The 27680-nt window shown below is 38.9% G+C and overlaps 2 protein-coding genes across 4 annotated transcripts; both read right to left on the bottom strand.

Annotated features, from left to right (window-relative positions):
- Positions 1–819: 819 nt before the first annotated feature.
- On the bottom strand, positions 820–5315 carry LOC133857884 (aspartic proteinase-like protein 1). The gene is given in 11 exon segments (XM_062293254.1): positions 820–1152; positions 1155–1384; positions 1678–1749; positions 1902–1959; positions 3010–3109; positions 3210–3280; positions 3356–3494; positions 3622–3849; positions 3973–4214; positions 4690–4828; positions 4917–5315. Coding segments are annotated over 11 exon segments (1674 nt in total). The 5' UTR covers positions 5246–5315; the 3' UTR covers positions 820–1086.
- A 4388-nt stretch (positions 5316–9703) lies between these two features.
- Positions 9704–26849, bottom strand: LOC133857186 (protein CELLULOSE SYNTHASE INTERACTIVE 1). Of its 3 annotated transcripts, none has more exons than XM_062292342.1 (8): positions 26692–26849; positions 25930–26092; positions 25123–25199; positions 21224–24284; positions 18464–21008; positions 16398–16852; positions 10263–10379; positions 9704–10148 (listed from the first exon to the last, which is right to left on the bottom strand). In XM_062292342.1, exons 3-8 carry the CDS (start codon positions 25137–25139, stop codon positions 10008–10010), a joined length of 6336 nt encoding a protein of 2111 aa, XP_062148326.1. In that variant the 5' UTR covers positions 25140–25199; positions 25930–26092; positions 26692–26849; the 3' UTR covers positions 9704–10007. The 3 variants fall into 3 exon arrangements, with proteins under 3 accessions (XP_062148326.1, XP_062148324.1, XP_062148325.1); XM_062292340.1 differs by having other exon boundaries at positions 25123–25196; XM_062292341.1 differs by having other exon boundaries at positions 25123–25196; positions 26596–26835.
- Positions 26850–27680: the final 831 nt, after the last annotated feature.

The raw sequence follows: 27680 nt of genomic DNA, 5'->3' as shown, positions 1-27680 counted from the left end.
TTCTCTTAAACAAATTGGTATGCACCTTCGTATTGACTGAAACTTTGTAAGTCATCAATGTCTTCGTAGATACTCCGATGGTCTTCACTCTTCCTCATTTATACGCCAAGTAGTCTTCCTCGTAAAAAATCTTGATTAACAGTGTTTGTTTAACACTCAAACTCGGTCTTTCGGTTAAATGACCTCCGATGGTCATGAAAACAATCATAGGGCTTTTGTTGATCAAAAATTATGTCTTTGGAACACAATTCACCTGTCCATATTTATATTATTCTGCCAATATGATTTTTTTTTTTCTTTTTTTCTTTTTTTTTTAATGACAAATTCATGATGTTTAATTTTGGTGTTTTTTTTCAAATTAAATTAATGGCGTCTGGTTTAGTGGAAAATAGGAAAGCTGAGTCACCAAATAATAAGAAAGTTTACAAGTAATAATAGTACTAGTCAATTAATAAGAATAATATATAAGTAATTAATTGAGTTTTTTTTCTCTTCTTAATTTTGAATTTTCTTCTTAATTTAGCTTCACTACATTCCGTCCTCAATTTTTTTTTTTTGAAAGTGGTTGAAAGCTCAACAGTAATAACATCAACAATGCAATGAAGAATATCCTCAAGACCCACATGTTCCTCACTTAGAAAAAGTACTTCATTTGCAAGCGGATATGCAGCCCCATTAGGCATACCCCATTACCAAGACGCCTGGTATGAGTGATCTTCCACCATTAGAGACAACTTAAGACCCTTCAGATTTTCTCAATCAGATGCCTATATTTACTCAAGTTCCTATCTTTCTTTCCACAAAACCTGCATTCCGTCCTTATGCAATGCAAAAGATCTTCCGGTTTTGCATCTTCCGGTCTTTTAATATATAAATATAATCAAGTAATATATTTGAGAGAGAGAGAGAGATACAAAAGATGTCTCCACAAGCCCAACAACTCCAATGACCCGTAAGGTAAAAATTGCAGGCATTGGATGACAAACAGCTACATATTTATATATTTGAAAAAAAAAGAAAAAAGAAAAGAGGAAAGACAGAAAAAAGAAGAGGAGAGAAAAAGGCAGGATTTACACGTAATACTACCTAAATAATTAAAGATCTATCAGAAGATGGCAGTATGACAGTATCTGCATTCAAGTCTGAGATAGTATAATATTTAAAAGTAGAAGCAGCTGGGGCACCAATCTTAACAAAGAGAACCTAGATATAATGAGCCGACTTGAGGCAGCTGAGGGTTTGGAGGGAGCTCTTCCAGCAACAGCAGGAGCAACTGCATGGCCGCCAGGGGTGCTCTGCTGCTCATTCGTTGGCAATGGATTTGATGGTGTGCCGTTCGGAGGAGAGTTAATGGGCATTCTCTTACCATTACTGAGATCTTGACCTACACAAGCAAATTGGTTAGTTCCGCATGAACACAGAAGAAGCAACAAGAGAGTCTACTTGAATTGCAATTCAGCCTGTTGAAACAACTTAACCAATTAAGCGAATCTCCAAGATAAAATACAAATGAATATTTCAGACAAGGCAAACAAGAAGCTGTTGGCATCTTAATTCCAAGTGAAAAGACTGGTTCCAACTTCCAATACATTGCATAAGATCCTCCGCTTGCAAACCACATTACACTTGGAAGATTGGAACCCTCTTTAATATCGATTGAAAGAAAAGAAAACTCACAATTTGAGCGAGACCAGGCCAACTTCAAATTTTCCCTATCAAACACCATCCGGTATCCCGTCATGAAGTTCTCTGCATTATAACAATATATTTTTGAACATGTAAAGAAAAGGAGGAAGATCTCTTTTTTTTTTTTTTGCGTGTATGTGCATGGGGTGATGAGGGTGTTTTTGCAGAATGGATTAAACTGCACATTTTGCAACCAGATAATGTTGCGTACTTACGTCCAATTATTCCGATATCTTCATCTGCTGGCTGTATGGCTAAACAAAAACCAACTCCCTGCACACCAAAAAGCCCACAATTTTAGATCCTGCACCACCAATCCCTATTGATTTTATTACGAACTTTTAAGCTTCCACCACAAAAAGATATCATAGAAAGATTTACATATACTTTTTTCTGGTAGTCCAATATGCTCTCCAAAAGTCAATGAGTACATAGATCATAATCCCCAATCAAGACAACAGCACAGTACGATTCATTACACAAATTACAAAGAAATAAACAAAAGCAGCTCAACGTCAAACTGTTGCAGTCATTGTAAGTTTTTCATGAACTAATGGCCAATTAATATTACTAGACCACTTTCGGTATATGATCATCTACAAGTCAATTTAACAATTACACCATGATATGACTTAGTGGTTTTTTGACCAATTAATAAAACTATTTTTCTTTCAAAATACAAATAAATGGGTTATAGGGTTCACCTTTGGGTTTGAGGATTTAGCCCTCAAGACAGATGCTCAACCCAGCTTAACACAAAATTCTTTCTCAAAGATTGCTTGAACTTGCGACATAGTTATGACAAGTAATATGGTTTCATTATCAAATTTTTCCGAGTTTAATATGATAATCTTTTATAGAGAAGAGCTGAGAGCACCATGACTTCACTATCATTTCCTCATCTATTCTTGTTTAAATCTCTTAGGTTATGAAAATCTACTTCTAAAACCATTCCCCATACTTTCGATTTTTTTCACTCATGCTAATTTCAATGCAATTCTGACAGCAACATAAAAGCTACACGTTTGGGTGTTCGATTTTTTGAAATCTGAATTCAACTATAATTTAGTGTGCGAATTCTGAGGCAAATAAAGTTGAAAAAGATGTTTGGATAGTTTGACTTTCTGAGATAAAATTAGAAAAGTGAGATAAAATCTGATTTGTTTTTGAAAAAGTGAGATAAAACCTTATTTTGTTTTTGTTCCCAAACATACAAAAAAAACCTAAGCTTGCTTCTGTCAGAGTTCTAGCAATTTAATCCAATCACATTAGCCCTACAACTCATACCCAGTTGAAAATTTTCAGATGTTAATTTGTACCCACCTGATTGACAGGGACCATAAAAACAGGATTATCAACCACAAAGCTGTTGTTCAATGGGAACATGAGTGTCACAGAGGGAACCTTGGGCAACTCTTGTGAACTGTTTCAATAAAAACAAACTGATCATCAGCATAACACTGACGGGGAGAGAGAGAGAGAGAGAGGGTAGCTTTCAAACTCATCACATCAAGCAAATTCACCTGGACTTATAGCAATACTCCCAAGGAGATCCTTCGTAGCTAGACCTTGTAGCATTGACATGTCTGTCAAACTATTGTAAGTGAAAGTCACATTAGATATTGACAATGAAAATACATTACATTGTTCAAAAGCACAAAAAAGTTACCTCCTTCGCAATTTTTTCATACACAACATTTGGAAGAAATGTAAATGATGTCCCACTATCAATCAGTGCTCTGAAGCTCGTCTGTTTAATACAAGAGTTCCCAATACAGCAAGCCTCCACCCCAACAATGTAGGTTTTACTGAATAAAAAAAATGAGTTAATCATAATTATCACAAGAATTCAGAATATGATTATAAAAACTCAAGAAGACAAGAACTATAACAGTAAAAAATGTAAACTATTTAAAGTAAATAGAGGGTCCGTACTATGTTCCATCTAAAGGCAGGAATGAAGTAGACTGTTGGGTGGCTGGTCCCAGGTCCCCAAAAAAAATTCTCCCAGAATCATCCTCAGTAAAGCACATAGAAAAAGAGTTCCGGACCAATCCTGCTTTAGCAAGAATACTTGGAACTGCAATCTCTCCAAATCCCAGACCCATGAGACCATCTGGAGCCACACCATCCAAGTAACCACCACTTTGTTTCATACCACAACTGTATTCAGAAAAATAGATAACAGGGATTAATCCTTGCTTAGGCAACCACTAAAAAATCTTGCTAATGGAACACATAGAGTTGCAAAAAATTGAAGTTGTAGGCATGATCAATAAAGCATACCCTAAAACAACTGGAGCCTGAACAAAAGGGTTTGAAGTGTTGTCACCGACTGATGCAAAATGCAATGTGTCCTCAACTAGCATTCCAGAACTTGATGTGTTCTCTGTGTAGTAATCTACAGTGTAAGGGCATGGCTGCTTGGGACTGTTGCAGTTTGGACCCAATTCACATAACCGATGGCTGCAAGATAGATGCTTGCTGGTGCTTGAACGAGACGGATTGTACTCATTCAGATCTCTATCCTGCACAATAGATGCCCCATATACGAGGGAGCACCTGCCAATCAATATTCGGAAATAAGTGCTAAACCTGTTATCAATTCTTATAGAATCTCCGTACTTCTACCCCTTTATTGATTTAACAACATCCACATTGTGTCATCAATTTCAAAAGAGCATATTACATATCATGAATGACCCAAAAGTTCACTTCCACATACATCAGGAATAGATGAGAAGCTCATCCATGAACTAATGATACGAAGAAAACAAAGTTGCCTCAATTGGGTCATCAATTAAAATAAAAAATTGATGACAAAGTAAAAGAAAACAATCAGTTTGGGACAATAATTTAACAAGAACCTATTAGTTGTCAAGCATAGGATACAAGATCCACCTTTCTCCTCACAATGTAATAGCACAAACAGATCCAAGTAAAGGCAAAAAGGCAAAATATTTGACAAAGCAAGCAATAATAAGCAGAGAAAAGCTGGCCTACCAGAGTACTATAGTAACTGGCAGATAGGGGAGCACATTGAAGGCAATCGCATGGAACCCAAAGTAGATCACTCCCAGCATCCAAAGCAACAAGAAATGAAACATTCGGTGTCCCAATGTCAATCCAGGTATAATGTAACCTTCAAAAAAAAAAAAACAGAGCACAAATTCAATGTCCATGGATCAAAGGTAAAATCTGAAACTACATAGAAGGCGATGAAAACAAACCATCCAAAGTCATTTCCGAACGACATCGTTTTGCTGCCTTGGGAGGGGAAGAGCAGCTCGTAGCGAGGGCCGAGCTTCATGCTCTGCCTCCGAAAGTCGGCGCTCAGCAGCCTGTGATAATACTCAACGCTCCTCTTCCTCTCCGGCCAAGACGACCCAAGCGCACTGCCGTTTCTCTGACCCCTACGCGCCTTCATTTCCTCCGAGAACCGGTGAATCAGCCTCGACGACAAGAACGACGTGGCCTCCGTCTCCGCACCACCATTCTCAACCACCACCCACGCGACCAACAAAATAAACAGAGACCGATGAGCCGCTGGAGCAGCCATTGCGACTGGAACCCCGAAGCAGGAGGTTGAGATCAGGAAAAACTAAAAGAGCGTGCTTTGGGAGGCAGAATCCAATGTGTGCTTGTAATGGGAATATATATGTAATACTAAATTTAGTAGGGCACGCTTTTGAATAAAAAATTAAAAATTAAAAAAAAAAAAAAAAAAAAAAAAAGGAATAAATAAAAGTTGGGCGCTCTTTGAGTGAGGTGGAGAAAAACAGAAAGAGTATGATTGTGACCGCGAAGACGCGCCACGTAAGTGGTCCCCAGAGCCCTTTACGTGTCAGGGAATACAACGTGCTTTGATTGGCCTGGAAGTTTTGTCTGGACATGGAGGGCCCACGCTCTTTTCCTTTGTTCTGTTTTTTTCTGGTTTGTTTTTTTTCCTCGGGAGAAAGAGGAATATGTTCCCACATAATTACCCTGCTATGCTTGTGACTTCGGTTTGACTTTGATTTGGTATCGGTTTGAAAAATAAATTAGTCGTATGTGATGACAACTATATACTTGTATATTAAATGAGATGTATTCGTATAAATTTGATTTGATTCGAACAAAATACATGAGCTTGATTTGTAAAAATTCGACATAGTGTATGAATATTAACATACTAAACATAATATATGTAACACTACAAATATTTTATTTAGAATGTGAAATATAAATTAAAGTTAAAATTATAATAATTTGAATAATTTTTTTTTAAATAAAAATTATAATAAAACTTCAATTGAGCGTTACGCTCTTAAAAAGTCAAATTAGAACAACATTTTAAAGCTTAGCTCGAGTTCAAGCCCTTATTCTATATATTCGCGCCGAATTTGACAGACCCAAGTTCAGCTCGACTCAGCTCAAATATAGTTCTTTTAGCTATATATAGTATTCTGATTATCTTCTTGTTTTTCCTAGTGATTCATTGATTGTTAATGAAAGAAAATGTGTGTTTTGGAAAGGCGTTCGCCTCTTCTTTTCTAGTTTCTTAATTTTTGCACTATTTTTATCTTGTACTTATAAAATAGCTCCAATATTTTATCTAATTGAGTAAAGAAAAAAGGTTACTGGAAAGGATCTTTCCTATTTTAAATTCGAATGGGAGACAGAATATGTGATTCTATAAGAATGCTTCCAAATACAAGATAAGAAGCTGCTCATTTAGGTAAATCGTGTGCTCGATAATTGACATAACAAGACACTTTCAAAGTATTTCAACTTTGAAATAAGTATAAACTTAAACTAATATCAGAAACTACATTCGAAAGTTTCACAATAAAAAAAGGTCAGGAGAATTAATCGCTAGATAAGGACGGATCGTAATTTTTAGTAATTATTTAGACAGCTATTACTGGAGTTCTCATATTTAATTTACATCCTGATTAAATAATTTAAAATTTATTTAAACAAATGCGTTCATATGAATTTTCTCTCGATAAGTATCAAGTTAGACGGTTACTGTAAATCATAGTCCGATAAAGCGATAGGGACACTCTGTTAGGCCTGAAAAGCCTCTTTTCACTATTCTTCCATTATTATCCTAACTTTCTTTTTAACAAAGAAGAAAAGAAAAGAAAATCGAATCCGAGGAAGAAGAACGAGGGAGCGTATGAGTGTATGTATGTGAATGGGAATGCCAAATTGTGGGCAGATTCGCAGGTTGATGATTGAAACATGTGGCCGAGGTCGAGACAGTGACTGCTTGTGGCCACGGGTCCGTGTCTTACGCCAACATGGGGCTTTGCGCTGGTCGGAAAGCAAACTATCACCGCCCTTTTCCTTTTCTACAAGCAAAAAACAAGAATGAAAACAACATAAATCATGGACTCTGTCAAAAGTCATTAAAGATCACTGGCTTCAGGACAAATATGGTCGTTTTCATCAATTATTTAGTCACACGCAAACATGCCTTTTTGTATTTCAAAAAATTGTTCTTTTTATATATACTATAGAATAAAGAACCGAGAGGAGGAGGAGAGAGAGTAGGTCTTCTCCCTCTTTCTCTCCTTCTCCCTCTTTCTCACTCTTTTTTCCTTTCTACTACCAGTTCCTACTCTCTTTCTCCAATTTTTTTTTTTTTTTTTTTTTTTTTTTTTTTTTGTAGGTATTCTCTAATCAGATCAGTAATTTTAGCATCTCCGTTATGCGTTCGTCAATCTACCTCTGTGCTATACCGTTCATCTCCTCCATGGCCGCTGCTATTTGCTGGTTGTATTTTTTCTTTGAATAATAGTTTTATTCTCTTTAAATTTGCCTTCATGAGCGATCTATGGGATGAAGGTTAGTCAAATGTGAGCAATTATCTCTCACTGCCTAGATAGTTTGGTTTGATGGGTTATGTTTTACAAGTGGGTTTAAATAAATTTTTCTAGGATATTTGGCTACCATTATCTTAGATCTAGTCAGCTCTTTAATTATTTTTATACATAGGTTAGTGGAAGATGAAAGTCATAGATATCACTTTATTGTAAAAATTTTGTTTGTATCTGTAACTTTGGAACCTCATAGCATGTGACTATGATTTTGCAAAGTTTTATACTTTGTGATGTAAGAGCTTTCTACTCGTGATCTTTAATCAATGAAAAACTCAGATCTTTAGTTTTAAAAAAAAAAAAAAATAGAGCCGATATTGGTATATTAAGCCATTAATTACATTGTTTGAGAGAAGAGTTATGTTATTTGCACACACTTATCTTGTGCACACACTTACAATAAGTGTGAGATCCATATCACACTTATTATGTGTGTGTATGTATAAGGTCTGTGTATACAAATATCATTTTCCTTGAGAGAAAAATGTGCAATCTTTAGTGTTACTCTTCTTCCCAATCTGAGCAAATCTGGGTGTAAATGACAGCGTAAATGTTTGATACTAATCTTTTTCACCTATTTTATAATGTACTTTAGGTGATTTTTTTTTTTTTTTTTGTTGGTATATTATACGCCACATCAATTGATGTGAATTGAAAATAATAAATGAGTGTGAAAAATAACATTACTCAATCTTTACTCTTCCAACTATTTTATAATGACATGATGCGTTTTAAGTAATTTTTTTTTTTTGAAATAAATGTGATAAATAAATGTAAAAAGTAGTATTACTCAATCTTCGACCTCATTAATTATCCACAAAATATTCAACTCAAATTCATACAAACCGACTCTGAGATACTCTTTAATCTCAATTTTACCTGTAGATAATTTCTAGTTATAAGATATTTGTATAGAACAATAGCATTCATACAGGAAGGAATTGAATCTAAAAATTTGCAGTTTTTTCTTTTTTTCTTTTTTTTAACAGATAACATGAGTCACCATTTATTACTGAATAACGCCCGAAGGCAATTACAGAGAATAGAGGTACAAGATCCCCTACACCCTAAGCCAGAAAAATCTGACTTAAAACAGCTATATAAACAACACACAAACATTACATGAACAACGTTTGAGCCACTCTTTACATTTAAGCACAATCTAAACAAAGAAAAAGATGGATAATGTAGCTACTATGCTAACAAATAGTTTAGTAACAATTGAGCATTACAAAGGCAGACTATGAACAGAAAAATAAATAAAAACCCAAACAAAAACCAAACGAAACATGCGTCGGGAAAAAACCGTCACCGACATTGGCACTTGTAAACAGGCGCCTTCACCAGGAACCTCCCTCTGCAGCAGACGACCGCTGAAACCACCGATCTCCACCATAGAGAGGCACGTGTCATGAAGGACCCAGCCGAAGAACACAGATCTGGCGCCAAAGAAGACATCAAAAAAACACAACCAGAAAAACTCGCCGGAGACACACCAGAAAAGTCGCTCCCCAACACAGACGTCCTGTGTAGCCTTCTGCCAGGAAAACCAACAGAAAAAAGAACAAGGAAAAACTAAAAGAAACCTCCATAGCCCTAGAAGGACTAGAAGAATATCAGTCACCACCAAATCTAGCCCGGGGGAACAAAACTCCCTAGAAGGGATAGGAGGTAAATCAAAGTAAAGAAAACATGGGAAAACATAAAGAAAATGAGAGAGGAGAGGAGGGTCTTCCCTTCCCTCCTCCCTCACCGACTGCACGAAAAAGAAAGATAACAGGAGAGAGAAGAGAGGTATTGAGAGGGGCCTAGAATGTTTCAAATTTGCCGTTTCTTTGAACCAAAGCATCTTCTCTCGTAATGTGCAACTGTTTGGATACAAAAGTGAAATTATGATTCTATATAACTTTTTGTTACGGTATTTGTCTTTTCAAAAAACAAATTATATTTTATTCAATTTTTTTTAATTTTATCTCACGAAGTCAGACATCGAAACAAAAATCGAACGGACAATATCTTCCCAAGTAAAGACAGAACGGCTTTGACATATTTGGAGTAATGGGGAAAAAAACAATTAACTGCTATATGACAATGAATCTTAATGTTTATTTTACAATCAAATAATAACATTAACAAATATAACCAACAAAATCTACAAATCCAAAACCAGAACCAACTTCATTATTTCCCTCTGAAAATGGACAGCACACAGAACTCAATACAGAAAATACAAGGAAAGCTTTAATCCTTCTGCCATGATCAGGATACAAAAGAATACATTGACAAATGACTATTCTTTAGGCTATTGACGAAAAATCAAAATCTCTAGTACACTATATACACTGACATGATAAATAACCCAAAAAGAAGAAAGAAAAAGGAAAATCTCGTCAAACGTATTTCCACCTAATTATACAATTCGCAGCAGATTACAGGTTGTTGGTTCACTAATGCGTTTTACTTATTAGACCATTGGAATTCTATTTCTAAATTCCGGGATGGCCCACTTTTACTTTCCGGCAACAGCGTGTATTCACCGGCAACTGCTCCCAGCATTACAACCCGATCGATCTGGATAGTTACTTTTCCGAATGAACTCTGTCATCAGATAAAAGGTCAATGGGTTAAGATGCAATTTAAGGACAATCGGAAGTAATATGAGAGACTACTCTTTCGATATGAAGTTTGGCATTCACTTCTCGTCTCAGTTACCTTCCCCATCTTGCTCTTGTTCTTGCAAGAAATATGAAGCTTCTGGCCCTTCGGAGGGCTCTCAAAGGACCATGAAAAGCTCTCATCCCACTCTGGATTTGGACCCGTTGAGACCACCTGATGAATACACATTTAGAAGTTACATCAGCAATAATTTGATAAGCTTGGCCAAACATACCCTAAGTTTAGACAGAAGAAAAGCTGAAGTAACATGTGACCTAACTGTAAAAATGACCTAATAATTAAAAGGGATCTCATGAAATACAGCTTTTGTTCAGTGCAATGCTACAACACAGAAGTTCCATGCAGCCCAAGATTTTCAGCACAATGCAGAATCAAGAAAATCGCAAAAGAACAAAAAAATATCGTACAAAAAAGAAGGCAAAATTATCTTGTTTCGCCTTTGGCCTAAGGGTGAAAATTCGTGTTCACGTGTCAGGTTCAGGTTGTATCGATGCATGGGTATAAAACTATACAGATTAATCATAATCCGACCAATTAAATTAAACATGTCACACTCATCAATCCTAACCCACTAATTTCGTGTAGATTTCATGTTAGGTTTACGAGTTGTGTCAAATTGTTAGCCCTAAATGTCATGTATTGGGTTCAAGTCATGTCAAGGTAAACCATTTAATTGAACGGGTTATACCCTTTAACCTTTACCCACTAATTTTGTGTCGGGTTTACAGGTCATGTAAAAATTGACAGCTCTACTTTGAGCTATCTCCATGTAAAGATGACAAGAAAATGTACGGAGATGAAAAAAACTACACTCAACATATGGCTCCCTCAGTTTCACAAACCTCAATCTCCTTTTACACTCAAATTTGGAATCTCAAAATTTAAAACCCTAAAAATGAGATAAGAAACTTTATTACGTGTATATTATACGAGTAGGACTAGAAAAACCAATGAAGATAAATACACTTCCTTCGATGTAATAGGTCTAAAAGTACACTTTCAGAAATTTCTGTGCATTATTAACACACAACACACTCCTAACTCGTCTCTACCACATAAGAGTTCTAGTGAGTGTATTGATAAGACTTCCGGTAGTTCACAACTCCTAGTGACAGCCGGTTCCTAGGAATAAGAGTTCTACTTGTATTTAGGTTCCTAGGGATAAGAGTTCTACTTGTATTAAATTAGTCTTAGATTACTGATTACAGTTTGTATTAGATAAGACTCATCTCCAAGAGATAGTATGAGATCAGGAAGCTAGAAGCTAGAAGTTAGAAGTTATCTTGTATTCTATGTAATCTCTATATATATTGAATAGACGCTCACTAGATGAGCAAGCATTCACAGCCAAATAATCTATTCTTCAATATGGTATCAGAGCCCCTATAGACTCACGTCTCCAATTTTTTTCCATTCAACATCATGTCTGCTTCCCCGACTTCTCCCTCCAAGTCTGATTCATCCAACGTCCTGTTTACCGTCCCAAACATGAATCATACTCTGCAAATCAAACTCTCCAATGCCAATTTTCCTAGCTGGAGAACTCAGATCATGGCTTTTGTTAAAGCCCAAGATTCTTATGGTTTCCTGGATGGTACTTCCACACCTCCAGCCCAGACAATTCCAAATCCGAGCACTACTCCAAATGCTCCTGCCACCATAGCAAATCCAGAATTTTTAGCTTGGTGCCAACGTGATCAGATGCTACTCAGCGTGCTCATCTCCACGCTTACTGAACCACTCGTTGTTCATGCTGTTGGTTGTGCTACCGCGCACCAACTTTGGACTACCTTAGTGTCTATTTTTGCCTCTCAAGCCCAGTCTCGGGTAATGCAGATTCATTATCAACTTGCTACCTCCAAGAAGGGTAGTGCATCAATCACGGAATATTTCCAAACGTTCAAGGTTCTCTGTGACAACCTTGCTGCTGTCGGCCAACACCTCAACGACTTTGAACGAACATCCTATTTCCTAGCCGGTCTCGGGACAGATTACGATCCGTTTGTTACCTCCATCACCACACGGCTGGATCCTCTGACTCTCGATGAAATCTACGGCCATCTTCTGGCGCATGAGATGCGAATCGAACACCATCTCACTCCTGAGCCTGTCGTGCCCACTACCAACTTTTCAACACGAGGTGCACCTTCACGCGGTCGGGGCTATCGCGGTCGTGGTCGCACCAACAATTCTCGTGGTCAAGGATATTTCTCTCCTGGCCGCGGCAGAGGAAGCACCTCTTACCCTGACTCAGGCCAGTCTTCTAGGCCCGTCTGCCAGCTCTGTGGCAAAATTGGGCACACTGCCCCCAGATGCTATCAGCGTCCTGACCCTGCACTTGCTGGACCTCCCTCAGCCCAGTACCAGCCTGCTCAAGCCTATTACTCTTCCCCTACTCTTCCTCCAGAAGACAACTGGTACCCGGATACTGGTGCAACACACCACCTTACCAGCAACTTGCAGAATCTGAACATATCCTCTGAGGAGTACTCTGGTCAAGATCAAATCCGAATAGGTAATGGTACAGGTCTGTCTATCTCTCACTCCGGTTCTGCAACTCTCTCTTTATCTCGTCGACAATTTCTCCTCAAACAACTTCTTCACGTTCCTCATATATGCAAAAATCTCCTCTCTGTTCGTCAATTTGCCCTTGACAATGATGTTTTCTTTGAGTTTCACTCTTCTTTTTTTACTATTAAGGATTGCAAGACCAGGCTCCCAATTCATCACGGCCCACTTAAGGATGGCCTTTATCACCTCTTTCCGTCGCCAATGCATTCATCTCCATCCCAAGCACTCGTTGGTGAGAGGACTTCCTCACATAGTTGGCACCACCGTTTGGGACATCCAGCTCTTCGAATGGTCAACTTTGTTCTATCCAAGTTTCAGCTTCCTGTTTTATCCAATAAGGCAACAGTGCCCTGCCCGGTCTATCCACAAGCAAAGGGTCATCAATTGCCCTTTTTAGTGTCTACAACTTCTATTTGTAATCCGTTAAGACTCAATTTATTCCGATGTCTGGGGTCCTTCCCAATCTATTTCAATAAATGGAAATCGTTTTTATGTCTCTTTTGTGGATGCTTTCAGTCGGTTTACTTGGGTCTACCCTATTCAGGCCAAATCTGATGTTATGCCAGTTTTTATCAAATTTCAATCCATGGCTGAACGCCTTCTTAATACCAAAATAAAATCTGTTCAAACTGATTGGGGGGGTGAATATCGCAACCTCCACCAATATTTTCAGTCCATTGGCATTGTCCATCGTGTTTCTTGCCCTCACACTCACCAACAACAAGGGTGTGTGGAAAGGAAACATAGACACATCATCGATACAACCTTGGCTCTCTTAGCAACCAGCTCACTCCCAAAGAAATTTTGGGATGATGCATGCTTAACTTCCTGCTATCTCATAAACCGACTGCCGACTCCCCTACTCAAAAACCTGTCTCCTTTTGAGAAACTTTTCTCTCAAACTCCAGATTATAACTTTCTTAAGGTATTTGGGTGTCAGTGTTTTCCTAATCTTCGGGCATATAATTCTCACAAATTCTCACTTAGATCCAAACCCTGCGTCTTCTTAGGATATAGCACAAGTCATAAGGGCTATAAATGCTACCACCCTAAAACTGGCCGCATATTTATCTCTCGGGATGTCATCTTCCATGAAGATGTCTTTCCCTTCTCCAACACTACTCCAGCTCTAGTTCCTTCCTCGTCCAATTCTGTTTCTGTTTCTGTTTCATTAACCCCATCTTTTCCCAACACCCTAGCACTTTCAACTCCACCCACCAACCCTGCTCTCAATACCCCTTCTTCCCCTACTAGTGTCAGTATTTCTAGCCCTTCTATTTCTTCTGTTTCATCTCTTGCAGAACCGGATGTGTCCTCTATACAGCAACCTCTCCATGTACACCCTATGCGGACTCGATCTCAAAATAATGTTCAGACCATCAGACAGCTCACTGACGAGACAGTGAGCTACCCTCTCCCTCGGGCTTTACTTTCTGAAGCTGCTCTTACAGAACCTACATGTTTCACCAATGCTATCAAGATTAGTGAATGGCGCACTGCCATGCAAACCGAATTTAATGCTTTGCTCAAAAACAACACTTGGACACTTGTTCCTCCTTCGGTTGCGACGAATGTGGTTGGCTGCAAATGGATTTTTAAACTTAAAAGGAAGGCAGATGGGTCTATCGAACGTCATAAGGCCCGATTGGTGGCTAAGGGTTTTCACCATCATGCAGGCATTGATTTTGGTGAGACATTCAGCCCTGTTGTCAAACCAACTACCATCCGAATTGTGTTATCACATGCCTATTCTGTTGGGTGGTCTATGAGACAGATTGACATCCAAAATGCTTTTCTGCATGGTTTCTTATCCGAGGATGTTTATATGGAGCAACCTCCGGGGTTTATACATCCTTCTTATCCGCATCACCTCTACAAACTGAAAAAGGCTCTCTACGGCTTGAAGCAAGCACCACGAGCTTGGTTTGCTCGACTTAGTGGGAAATTGGTTGACCTTGGTTTTATTGGCTCAAAAACAGATTCTTCTCTGTTTATATATCATACTGCAGCCGTCTCTATGTATTTACTTATTTACGTTGATGATATTATTATTGTTTCATCTGTTCCCACTGCCATTGATGAACTCTTACAGCTATTAAGCACTGATTTTGCTGTTAAAGACCTTGGAAAGTTACACTACTTCCTTGGAATTGAAGTTATACCCATGAAAGATGGTCTCTTACTTTCCCAGCAGCGCTACATTCGGGATTTACTCTCCAAAACAAACATGACGGAAGCAAAACCAGTATCATCTCCCATGTCGTCTTCTGCAGCCTTATCCGCCTTTACAGGTGATCCTATGGAAGACCCCTCCTTATATAGAAGCACGGTGGGTTCACTTCAGTACTTGTCTCTTACATGCCCGGATTTGGCATTTGTGGTTAATCGTGTGTGCCAATTTATGCATCGACCAACCAAACTTCATTGTCAAGCTGTCAAGCGAATCCTTATATACCTCAAATGCACCATCACTCATGGTTTGTTGTTACAAAAGACATCAACAACTTCTCTTCAAGCATACTCGGATGCTGATTGGGCAGGATGCTCGGATGATCGCCGTTCAACTGGTGCTTATTGTGTTTTTCTTGGCACCAACTTGATTTCTTGGAGTTCTCGTAAACAGCCTATTGTTTCTAGGTCATCTACAGAATCTGAATACAAATCTGTTGCTAACACGGCTGCTGAAGTGATCTAGATCCGATCTCTACTCAAAGAACTTGGTCTTACACTTTCTACTCCACCAAAGATATGGTGTGACAATATTGGTGCAACTTATTTGTCCGTTAATCCTATTTTCCATGCTCGCACCAAACATGTAGCCATTGACTTTCATTTTGTTAGTGAGCTGGTTGCCTCCAAAGACCTAGAGATTCTATTTGTTCCAAGTGAAGATCAACTTGCAGATGTCCTCACTAAGCCCCTAGTTTCAAAGAGATTCCATCGTCTATCATACAAGCTCAACGTCCGTGAACTCCCGTTGAACTTGAGGGAGGATATTAACACACAACACACTCCTAACTCATCTCTACCACATAAGAGTTCTAGTGAGTGTATTGATAAGACTTCCAGTAGTTCACAACTCCTTGTGACAGCCGGTTACTAGGAATAAGAGTTCTACTTATATTTAGGTTCCTAGGGATAAGAGTTCTACTTGTATTTAAATTAGTCTTAGATTACTGATTACAGTTTGTATTAGATAAGACTCATCTCCAAGAGATAGTATTAGATCAGGAAGCTAGAAGCTAAAAGTTAGAAGTTAAAAGTTAGAAGTTATCTTGTATTCTATGTAATCTCTATATATATTGAATAGACGCTCACTAGATGAGCAAGCATTCACAGCCAAATAATCTATTCTTCAATATGCATTATTAACCAGGAAACCAAATTACATAGCTTTCATTCATGGAAAGGGCAAATTATAATGAGCACTAACTCACATGGTTTGAATGATGTAAAGACATCATGGAGTCTCGTTCAAATTATTGTAATTTTGTATTTATACTATATAAATGACTTACGTATGCAGGAGAAGATTGTTCCCAAGGAAAAAAAAATGCTGATCAGAAAATGACAGCATGGAATTATATAAAAGCATTTTACCTGGGTTTGTCTAGGAGGAGTGTTGCCAAGTGTAAGCTTACAGAAAACACTAGGGTTTCCCACTGACTGCTTCATGTTGTTGCCACGCTTGATTATCACTACTAGTGTCCCAGGCAAACACTGCAACAGAAACTCTGCCTTCTCCTGAAACCGAGGTGGGCCAGACTGGATTAGGTATTGCAGCAAGGGGATTGCATCTGCAGCAGCTATTGACTGAGCTCTAGAAACTTCAGCTGGGCATGCTGACCAAGCTTGCCTCAGAAGAAAAAGTGCGTCTAAGGCAGCTTCTTGAGTTGCCTCTGAACCTGTCTTGAGGGACGTAACCAGATGGGGAATGCTAAGTGTTGCAGGCTCAGTTGCTCTCAAACGCGGGAAGTTGCTGAAGAGAGCATTTAGAGCTTTCAGATACTCCTCATTCACAGTTCCAGTGGCCCATAAATCTTTTTCAATAGCAGCTGCAAGACCACAATAATCATATGAGACAAACCAAAAATTAAAGGAGAAAAAAGAAAGAAAGAAAATGTATCTGCTTGCAAGACAGACATCTGAGCAACAACTGATACCAATATCATTATAGACCAATTCTCAAAACAGCGCATTTTACCTAAAATTACTTATGGGTAGATATCAGCCTATTTCACCGAATGCATTATTTCTTAGTCAGTAAGAGCTTTCGAGTATTTTCAGACAAACTCAAGCATATCATCTATGAAAAAGGAATAATAGCTTGTATATAACAAGAACTAATACTCACAGATTTGCTCAGATTGGGAAGAAGAGTAACACTAATAAACTACCATTCACATGTTCTTATTCAAATGCCAGTCAGATTGAAAGAACTGCCAGGAAAGTAACTTAATTTTGTCTTGCATAGTCAACCACAAATAGAATAAACAGTAGGCATTCACGTGTTCTTCTTCAAGTACTACTCAGCTTGACAGCAACAATTAGAAGGGTGCCTTAATTTTATTTTGCATATTCCATGAGATCATAACAAGTTGTAGCATTTCTGTTGCAATATTGAATCTTTTTTGCCAGTGAGTTCAAAGCTCCTTAATTGGATTAGTACTCCATTTACCTTAAGGGTAAAAGAAGGGGACGATACTTCATCATTAAAGGTAGGGGCAGAACTAGGATTTTTTGCATGGAGTCCAAACCTACGTAATAATAAATACATAGATACATATAATCCCCCTATGTGTGTGTACACGCACGTTTATGTAAAATAAAAGCAAACAAGTCTTAAACTTAATTTCATACTAAATCATATGTCATAACTGTATACGAAAGTTATGTCTACAAAAGTTTTCTAGTTTGCTATACACATTTAAAAAATAAAAAATACAAAATACAACTCGGCATCTCCTTTGAATTATGCTTGACGACGGTTTTTCATGAAATAAAATTCATCCATTATCATCTCTGTAGTGAAATCTTTAGCAATTCATTTCTCAATTTTTAGCAATCTTTAGCAATTTCTTTAGAAAGCTACATCTAGAGGTGTGAAAAAGTCATCATTGTCGGAGCCACAGTATAAAAAAAATCATATCTTTATAAGGACTTAAAAAATTTTTGGGGTTACGAAGGACCCCCCCACCTAGTAAGGTAGGTCCGCCCCAGATTAAAGGTGTCTACAAAATGACTCTAATGTAACTAGGGGAGTGTTCCTTGCATATACATCCCATGTACCTGTCCTTTTAATGCCTTCTCTAATATATCATCAATTATCAAAGAAAGGAAAAAGTATTTCAATCAAACTTCCTAATGAATTTGACACAAAACTTGCAACAATTCTTAAGTTTATGTGGAAACATATTTCATGAAATATGATTTGATAGACAAAAGCCTCAAACATTCTCAGAGAATGAGTTATGTCCTGAGCATAAGGAAATAATAGAAAACCCTATACAAGAATATTTAAGTAACCATTGTGAACCAATAAATTTTGATAGACAATAGTACATAAACTGGACCTAGTCTTGCAGGCAGTTATGATACGAGTAGCAGATGCTTTTCATATCAATTAAAGCTCAGCAAACACTGCAATGAGAATGAAGAGAACTCACCAGTTATTGCTCTGACTGTTTCACTAGAAGCATACTCCTGAATAGTATGATTAGAGAAAAGTAGTTTAATAAACATTGCAGCCTGAATGGATGTCTCTGGATCACTCGAACCAATAAGATCCAATACAACCTGTACACCACCAGCCTCAGCAACTGCTCTCCTATTTGACCGACTGTACATCACAAGGTTTTGCAACGCACATATAGCTACCACTTTCATTTCTTCTGTAGGTTGTTCTTCAAGCACATTTACAAGAGCACGGCAAGCTGAAACAGCATCAGTACTTCGAGCAAGACCCTCATTCTGGAATAGATCACCAAGGGCCAAAGTTGCCAGTAACCTTGCTTGCTGAGCTTGGGTCTGTGGATCCAAGAGGTACTGGGATAATGGTAAGATAGCAGATTTAGTAGCTTTAGTTTCTCTGATCTTCACATTGTTCAACAATACTTCCAACAGTCTTGCAGCAGTTTCCTCACTCTGATGACATCTCAGAAGTTCCAAAAGAGCCTCTATGGCACCACTTTCAGCCATTGCTTCAGCACTGGTTGCATCATCACTTTCCAACACCAGAAGAGCATTCAATGCACCAATTACTGTGCCCTCTGAGCCAGAACGAAGCAACCTTACCAACACAGCGACAGGAACTTCCAAATAATATTCAGAGCTAAATTGCAGAATACTTGACAAAACAGAAGCAGCAGATTCCCACAAAGCATGAGGGAGCGAAGGATCAGCTTGCAATATCACTTTAGAAATTTCATTGACACCACCCTCTTTTGCAATTTCATTTGGCCATGTTAGTGCCAGACTCACAAGAGCCTTTACAGCTCTCTGCTGCAAAATGTGTATACCAGAACCAAGAACTCGTATTAGGGGACCAATTACTTGCTGAGTCACTGTATCCTTCTGAAGTTGTTCCTCCAATAGTAGATGGGATAGAAGCTCAGCTGCCAACTGCTGCACTGCTGAAGCTGGAGAATCAAGTAAAGGGATAATTGGCTCAATAGCTTGGTGAGAAGTCAGTCTATAGTCAGCACGACACTGTGGATGCTCTAAAATATTGACAAGAACCTGCAATGCACTGTGCTGCCCATCAGGCCCAAACTCTAGCCTTGTCAGCAACAGAAAAAGGGGCTCCACTACTTTTGCAGCAGATGGTCCTTTAGCAATACTAGCATTATTGGTCAATATTCGGAGCAGTTCAGCAAAGGCAGCACAGAGAAAATCGGGTGCTTCATGGAGGATATCAAGTATGCTTTCAATTACACCAGCTTTCACCATTTCCATCTTACAAGCAGGTCGATCTTTCCCTAACTTCACAAGAGCTCTGGAAATAGCCTCATGAAGCATGTAATTCCTACCATACAGAAGACCGACAAGAGGAATAACTGCACCATGTGCAGCAACTAGTTCTGCCAGTTGCTCATCATCAACAAGTTTATCCAATGCACGGACAACTGAATGCTGAGCGGGACTGAATTCAGCTACAAGGAGAGAAACAAGGGGCTCAACACAGCGTGCTGCAGCCATTGTGGACCTGATTCTTGTATTTCCGAAAAGAACACCACATAATTCAGCAGCATCCCCTTTTAGCTCCATTGAACAGTTTGATGAAAGGATCCTGCAAAGGACATCCACTGCATTCATTTCAACATCTGCAACAGCAAGGGCTCTTGATGGGTTTTCACTCAATAACCTAACTAATGCAGCAATAGCAGCATGCTGCTCCCTCTCCAACCCAGTATTAAGAATCTCCACCAAGGGTTGAACAGCTTGTCGGGCAGATTCTGCATTCCTAATATGGTCAGCAGAAAACAGGCTTTCCAATGCTTTTGCTGCACTATACCTTGCACCTCTTCCACCTAAACGCAAAACTGCTACAAGTTGACTGACAGAACCAAATGCAGCTTCATGTCTCCGTATTTCAGCACTGCTGAATAGGATCCCTAACAGATCAGTAGCAGCCTCCTCAGTTGCATCTTGAGGCCCAAGTGAAAGATACTTAGTCAGTGCTTCCAAAACTCCTGATTCTACCATTACAACCTTATTTGGCGGACAGTCTTTTGCCAGCTGAGTCAGGATCCCAAGTGCTAGAAATGGTGCTCCAGGCCGATCTGGAATTGGTTTAAGCAGATCAACAAGGGCAGGAATTGCTTTCCGGGAAGTAGCACCGACCCTTATGTCATCAACTCTGAACAACCTCTCAAGAGCAACTTGCTCTGGATATCGCACCAAAGCAAACTCCTCTGACAACTCCAGAAGATCATATATGTCAACATCAGCACAGCCAAGTAAGGAAATAAGCCCACCTGCTGCCCCGGAATTTGCAACAGATAGAAGAGTCCCTCTGCTACCATTACACACTAAACTGGCCATTGCTTGAGCAGCAAAATATTTGTTCGCCGACTCCTCTGACCTCAACAAATTTGCAAGTGCTGGTATACATTTCATGGTTGCATGTGCTCGTATGATATCTCTGTCTTGAAATAAAATTGCTAAAAGTAGAGCACAAACCCATATGCTGCTATCTTCCTTGAAATCAATCTGCATAAATTACCATGGAGCAAACCAACATTCGATGAGGAAAAAAAAAAAGTATAACCGCACCACTAGATCTCACTATTGCATGCATGAGTAAACAGATGGAAAGAAAATAATGTTAAACAGAAACAATGCCCAATGTGAAATTCTCAGAATTCAACAATTAGATACATCATTTGTTTCTTTTGAAATTGTAGTGGAACAAGAAACTCAATTACCTGAGTATACTGTGAAAAGCAATCTGAGATTCTATCAGTGAGGACTTCAATTGCTCCAGCCTCCATAATCACAGTTTTACTCTTTTCATCATGACAGGCAAGCACAGAAAGTAGCCATATGGCTAAGTTCACGCCTGATATGACAGATGTTCCTGTATTGGATTTGCTATTCCTGCCTTCTTCTTTAGTATGCCTGTAAATGCTAATGGACTCCTTGTCATCATCACCCTGATTTCCCAAAGATGAAGGCTGTTCAACACTAAGCATCGCAATGAGAGATTGAATAAGATGGGTACACAAGCTTGATTGATTAAGATCTTCCACCACTCTTTGGTGATTCACTGTCGCAGCACAGATAAGAAGTGCAGCTCCCCCAATTTTGACCTTTGGATTTGTGGAACTGATCACCCTTCTAGCAATTGATAATATACATCCAGAGGCACAGGCAACTGTATCTCCTAGAACTACAGGCTGATCCCGGCATAGTCGTGACAATATTTCAATAGCTTTATCCTGCAACAAGGGTGTAGCATCCACAATAGATAAAACTATTGGGGTTATACTTTTTGGAAATTCAGCTAAAACTGCCCATGCAGGTTTTATGTGCCCACTAGCCCCCTCTGACCTGGATAGAATAGCAAGTGCATCTAGTGCCTCTGATGTGGCAACAGATCCACCAATAGCAGATTCTAGAAAAGAAACTAATGCAAGAATTGTTCCAGCACGATTCACACAGTCAGTTAAGGCATAATCAATTTGGCGAGAATGGAGCAGACGAGCAATTGCTGCTGCTGCATGTGTCTTTCCAGAAACTGTTCCTTCACGCAAAACCCTGGTAGCAGGCAAAATAATTTCTTCAGGAACAGCTTTCTCTGATATCTCAATATCCAAAATTAGATTTGCCAGAGCACATGTTGCAAGCTCAGAAACTTCCAGAGCTGAAGAGTTAGCGAGCAAAACTAAGGGAGGCAACGCATCTCTAGCAACAGCTGCAACATCCCTGTTCTCTTTGATTGAAAGAAATATTGCAGCAAGACAACGCGAGGACTCTACCAGGATGTTATCAGATTCAACATTAAGCAGCTTCATGGCTGACCAAAGAGTTTTAACAGCTACACTACTTTCACGCAGGTCTTTCCTAGTTTCAAAAATTCCAGCCAGAGCTGATGCAGACTTAGCCTGAGTCTCTTCTTTAGTTGAGCTCAAGATTTTTATCATTGTCTCCATTGCGTCGTTGGCAGCACTACCTTCACGCAATATATCATTGAGAGGGACCACAGAAAGCATGCTTCTCAAGGCATCCAAAACATACACTTTGGATTCAGGTAGATCACTAGTCAATAATGCAGTGAGCTGGCTGATAGTCGCTGTATCAGACTTGTGGATTAAATGATTCAGAGTCTTTGCAGCAATTTCCTTCCCATTGGGGCTTCCATTCTTTAGTAGCCATAATAATGCAGGAACAGCATCGGCACTTTCAACACAAGCACGTATATCTTCACTGTGATTGCATAGGTTCCTAAGGATTGTTGCTGAATCTTCCTTGGCCTTTGCCGACCCCGTCTCCAGAATTTGGACAAGTGGAGGTATGCCACCAGCAGCAGTGATAGCCCATTTACTTTCATCATTTTCATTGGATAGAAGGCAAAGCAATGCAACTGCACATTCTTGCTGTTGTTCTGACGAAAGCCCAAGAAGAGAGATCAACAGCTGGATTCCCTCACGACCTTGAAGTGCACGCCACAGACTGCCTTCGTTGTTGCAAAGGGTGAGAAGGGATTTTACAAGTTCATCCTGCACTTCATTGGTTGCCATTGTGATCAAACCAACAAGCAAACGTTTTGCATCAGAGTTTGCAAGTTTAATTGAGAGAATGGCATTCCCATACAAACTGGCTAGGGCTTCTATAGTACGCTCCTGCACAAGAAAAGGTAAGTGGGGCTTGAACTGCTTAAGCAAAGTTTGCTCAATAGCCAGAGGATCTGATGCTCTAGTAGATTCTGCTTTACCATCATATATCATCAAAGCTGAAGCTAAAGCCCCTAACGTGTCTGCAATTTGGGCAGGCGAAGCGCATGATTCAAGGCTTTGACCGAGGCTTGAAATGACATATGACAAACCACCAGAAATGTTTGCTAAAGCACACATAGCATTCTCCTGCAATGCTTGGGCATCCTCCCCCTGCATGAATTCTTTGGAAGGAGCTATAGTAGCATTAATCAAAGAAGGGATACCACTGGAATTAGCTATCTCCCGCCTAGCTTCCTTGCATTGGGCCGAAAGAGATTTAAGAGCACCTGCAGCTTCTGCTCTAACGGAAGCTTCATTACCAGGTCCTAACAGCTTGAGGAGTAGTTTTGTAGCCTCTGCAGCCAACACTTTAGAACAAACAGATGCATCCTCCATCATCATACATGCAAGAAGAAAGCATACATTTGCTTGAGTGCTCGACTGCCCCGTCTTCAGTAACTTCACAAGTATATCCACTCCTCCAGCTTGAATTGTTGCAGTCCAGAATCCCTCAGTGCTGCTGGAAAGGTTCTTTAATGTTCCAGTCAATAAGCTATCAACTACATTTCCAGCCTTGAGCCCATTCGCTACCTGCTTCCAGAGCACTGGCACAACTCCTTCAGTTGAAAAAATTTTTGATCCAACATGATCCCTTACACCACCTTGAGAAACAGCATAAATGGTCTTTGCAGCTGCAACTTGACCTTCTGCTGAGGTGGACTTGAGTAGACCAAGCAATGGTGGAATGCATCCTCCAAGCAAGACTTTTACCCGTAACTCGTTCTCCTTACAGAGAGAACCTAAAACAGTTGCAGCCTGTATCTTCACTCCAAGTGACCCCGATCGGAGAAGAGAAACAAGTACTGGAACTGCCTGAGAGTGAGATCCAACGGCACTGAAAGCATTTTCACGTGTATCAATAAGTTCCAGCAACTGTCTCAAGGAAAACTCTTTTTCTTGTAGAGACGAGGAACTCTGGCGCAGCTGCTCAATGCACTGGGCAACGCTTGCTAATGTCCCATCCGGATCCTCCATGCTACTACTACGCTCTCTGCAAGTGATATAAGAATATAAGCTAGAATTATCATTTTATCAAATATCGCGAGATAGATATATGCGAGATATGTAACAAACCAACAAACAAATACAGCCCTAAGTTGAGCACTGGAGCTAGCTCTGAACGATAGGCAAGAAGCTAATTTAAGTTGAAGAATAGTTTGTTTACAGCTTCCGGAAGAAAGAACATTTTCACATACCAAATAATTAAAAAAAAAAAAAAAAAAAAAATGAAGAGGTCTCTATTAAAGCGACATCAAGCAATGAAATACAGATAATTTCAAGTTGTATTAGAATAATAAAGTATCTCCTAGGCCAGAATTATATTGCCACATACTGCTCAAGTCCTTCCAACAGTTTTTATGCTACTGTATCCTTTGAAATGATTAGGCATTTGAATCAAGGTTAATAGCACTGAATGTGGTCTCAGACAGTATTAACTTGATAAAGTTGGAACCAGAAAGTAAAAGCTGAATGGTTTTCAAAAGTAAAAGTAGATAAATTGTCCTAGAATAAAGACACAATCCATATATATGAAAAGATAAGCCACAAAGAAGCAGCCTTAGCAGATCTCCAGCTCCTATTGCAGGAGAATCTTTTGGAAACATTTTGCCTGGAATCTATGATTAGTAACACACATCCAAACAAGCATTGTATCGATGCACTATTTTTCAACAGAGAGGCCCCAACAAATGCTTGTTAATTCGGCTACATTGACATGCTTCTTTGCTAAAGTACAGGAGCTTAGCCATAAATTGGCTGTGACAGATGGCAGAAGAAAATAATTTTATCAAAAAGCAGAATTTTTAACGCAAAATAAAGTTTGAACTGACCTCAAACCCATCTTCATAACAGAATGTGGAGTTGGAGGCTCTGACTCTTGAACTTTCGCATCGCCATTTCTTTCCTGCTATCATAAGAATGAAAGTGAAGAACAATAACTATGGCATGTCTATACATCAATCAATGGACAGTAACAGCAGAAACTACTCAAAATTAGTGAAAATGATAGAAAATTTATGGCGTCATAGTATTAGAGACTTCAAAACAATAAATATTGAAGGTTTAATTATGCAGGTTCAAGAATCCAATAGAAAATTGAGTTCCAGTTAAAACAGATCAACCATAACTCAGTCCCAAAATTAAAATAAGTTTTCCGTTTATAAAATAAAATGAAAAAGAAAATGCAGGTTTAATTATGCCATTTTTTTAGTTAAGAAAACAAATCCCATTACTAGTTTTTTTTTTTTTTAGAAAAAGAAAAAGAGAGAAAAAAAATCAAATCTCCCGATCTAAAAAAAATCATTTGCGGCTTTCTTCCAAATCTAAAAGTTTTCATAATTACCAAAACTGAATTTCCCATACTCGAAATTCAACCAAGGCTACCAAGCCCATTATAAACCGGACATATTGATCAGAATTCTAAAATTAACAAAGAAAAAGAATATAATAAAAAGGTAGGAGTGGGTGCCCACTGAGATCTAGCACATTCAATTCATACAATTCAGACTCTTTTGACGGCAGCAAGCAGGAGTGAAGAGATTCCCGGGTGCACAATTCACATAAGTGGGTTCACAACACGCAAATGAAGTAGACAAACATGCAAGGAACTAAAAATAGAATTAAATACAAACAAGTACCGAATCATTAGCGGCAAGGCCGCCGCCATTGCTGGCAGCGAACCTCCAAGCCAGTGTCGCCGCCAGCTTTGCTTCAATCCAAGATTCTCAAGCAAATCAATTTGGAACCCTTCCCTTCTCCAAGATCTACACCTGAGACCCTTTCAGATTATCAAAAAGCCTCCTGCCCACACAACCACGCAAATCCCAAATGTAAATTTTAACACCAACCGAGCAAACACAGATCAGAGTCTAACAGTATAATAGTCACCATTAAGCCGAAAATGAACACCAATAGATGCGAGAAAAACACTAAATTCGTGAAGCTCAGTCATGCTAGGCTAGCTACAATATAGATCAATTACTCCATCTTAGTTGCTTTGTTTTTTTTTTATGCTCTGTTTAGTTACACAATTACAAGCTGAAAGCAAGCAAAAGCCAAAAGTGACAGGCAAAAATTAATTTTAATTTTCCCTCGGTTCCTCGATTTTCTCAGCAACCAAACTTCAGAGAAGTGGAAATGAGGTAAATCACGAGTCTTGGATAGATTTGACTGAATTTGAGACACTGAGCAGTAGATCGAGAATTAGGAGATCGAAGTCTGAGACTTTCTACTGCTTAATTAGTCAATGAAGGATCAAAAAACGGCTCAAAAGAAAAATGCGAGAAAATGCACGAATCCGGTACCGGATTTCTGCGGAACCCAACAGAATGACCTTCCGATTCATGGAAATTCACAATCTTCACCAATGGACAGAGCTAGAAATCAGAGAGAGGGCAGACCTTCAGAGAGTAGTGGAAGAAGCTCTTTGATGAATCTGCGGGTTTCGTAGAACAGAAGGGAGAGCGGAGATTGATTTGCACTTTTCTCTTTCACTCTTTTGGTTTACGTTTCATCTGAGAGTCTCTCATCTGTGTGTGAGCGTTAGATTTCATAGACTCAACGTGGGAGCACCGACAAATTTGAAGCCAGAATTTGACGGCTTGTTTGTAAGCTGAATTTTTATTTTGCAGTAGAGTTTCAAGCTAGAATTTGACGGCTTGATTGTAAGCTGAGTTTTTATTTTGCAAGAGAGTTTCAAGCCAGAATTTGACGGCTTGATTGTAAGCTGAGTTTTTATTTTGCAAGAGAGTTTCAAGCCAGAACTTGACGGCTTGATTGGCTTCCTTCTAAGCTGAGCTTTTAGTTTGGTGTAGAATAAAATATCATTTCCTTTTAAGAAAATCTATTTTTGTTGAAATATTAAAAAATGAGTTGGTCGAAATAATAAAAACCGATAGTATACTGGATAATGATATAAATAAGTGAATAAATCAAGTTATGAACATAGATTAATGATTATTTTATCATAATGGTATTTAGGTCAAATCATAATTATAAAAATTAAATGATAGGGTAATTACCTTTTCCCTCCATGAACTATCAACTTTTGTGTAAAGCCCTTACAAACTACTAACTCAACCAAAATAGAGCATTCAACTACCAAAGGCAACCATTTTCCCCCATTCCGTCAGTCAAAAGAGTTAAAACAAATGGTCAACGGGTCACATGACCGTCATGTGCCATTTTACATGGGGCATATTGAAAGATGGTGGTAGTTCATGAGGGGGAAAAGATGAAGAAAATGAGAGTAAAACGACATGTGACGGTCACGTGACCCGTTGACCGTTTTGTTTTAACCCCTCTGACTGACGGAAGGGGGAAAAATGGTTGTCTTTGGTAGTTGAATGCTCTATTTTGATCAAGTTGGTAGTTTGTGAGGGTTTTGCGC

Source organism: Alnus glutinosa, chromosome 14 (genome assembly GCF_958979055.1).
Source record: "Alnus glutinosa chromosome 14, dhAlnGlut1.1, whole genome shotgun sequence".
Lineage (NCBI taxonomy): Eukaryota > Viridiplantae > Streptophyta > Magnoliopsida > Fagales > Betulaceae > Alnus > Alnus glutinosa.
This window is presented reverse-complemented; position numbering and strand designations above follow the sequence as displayed.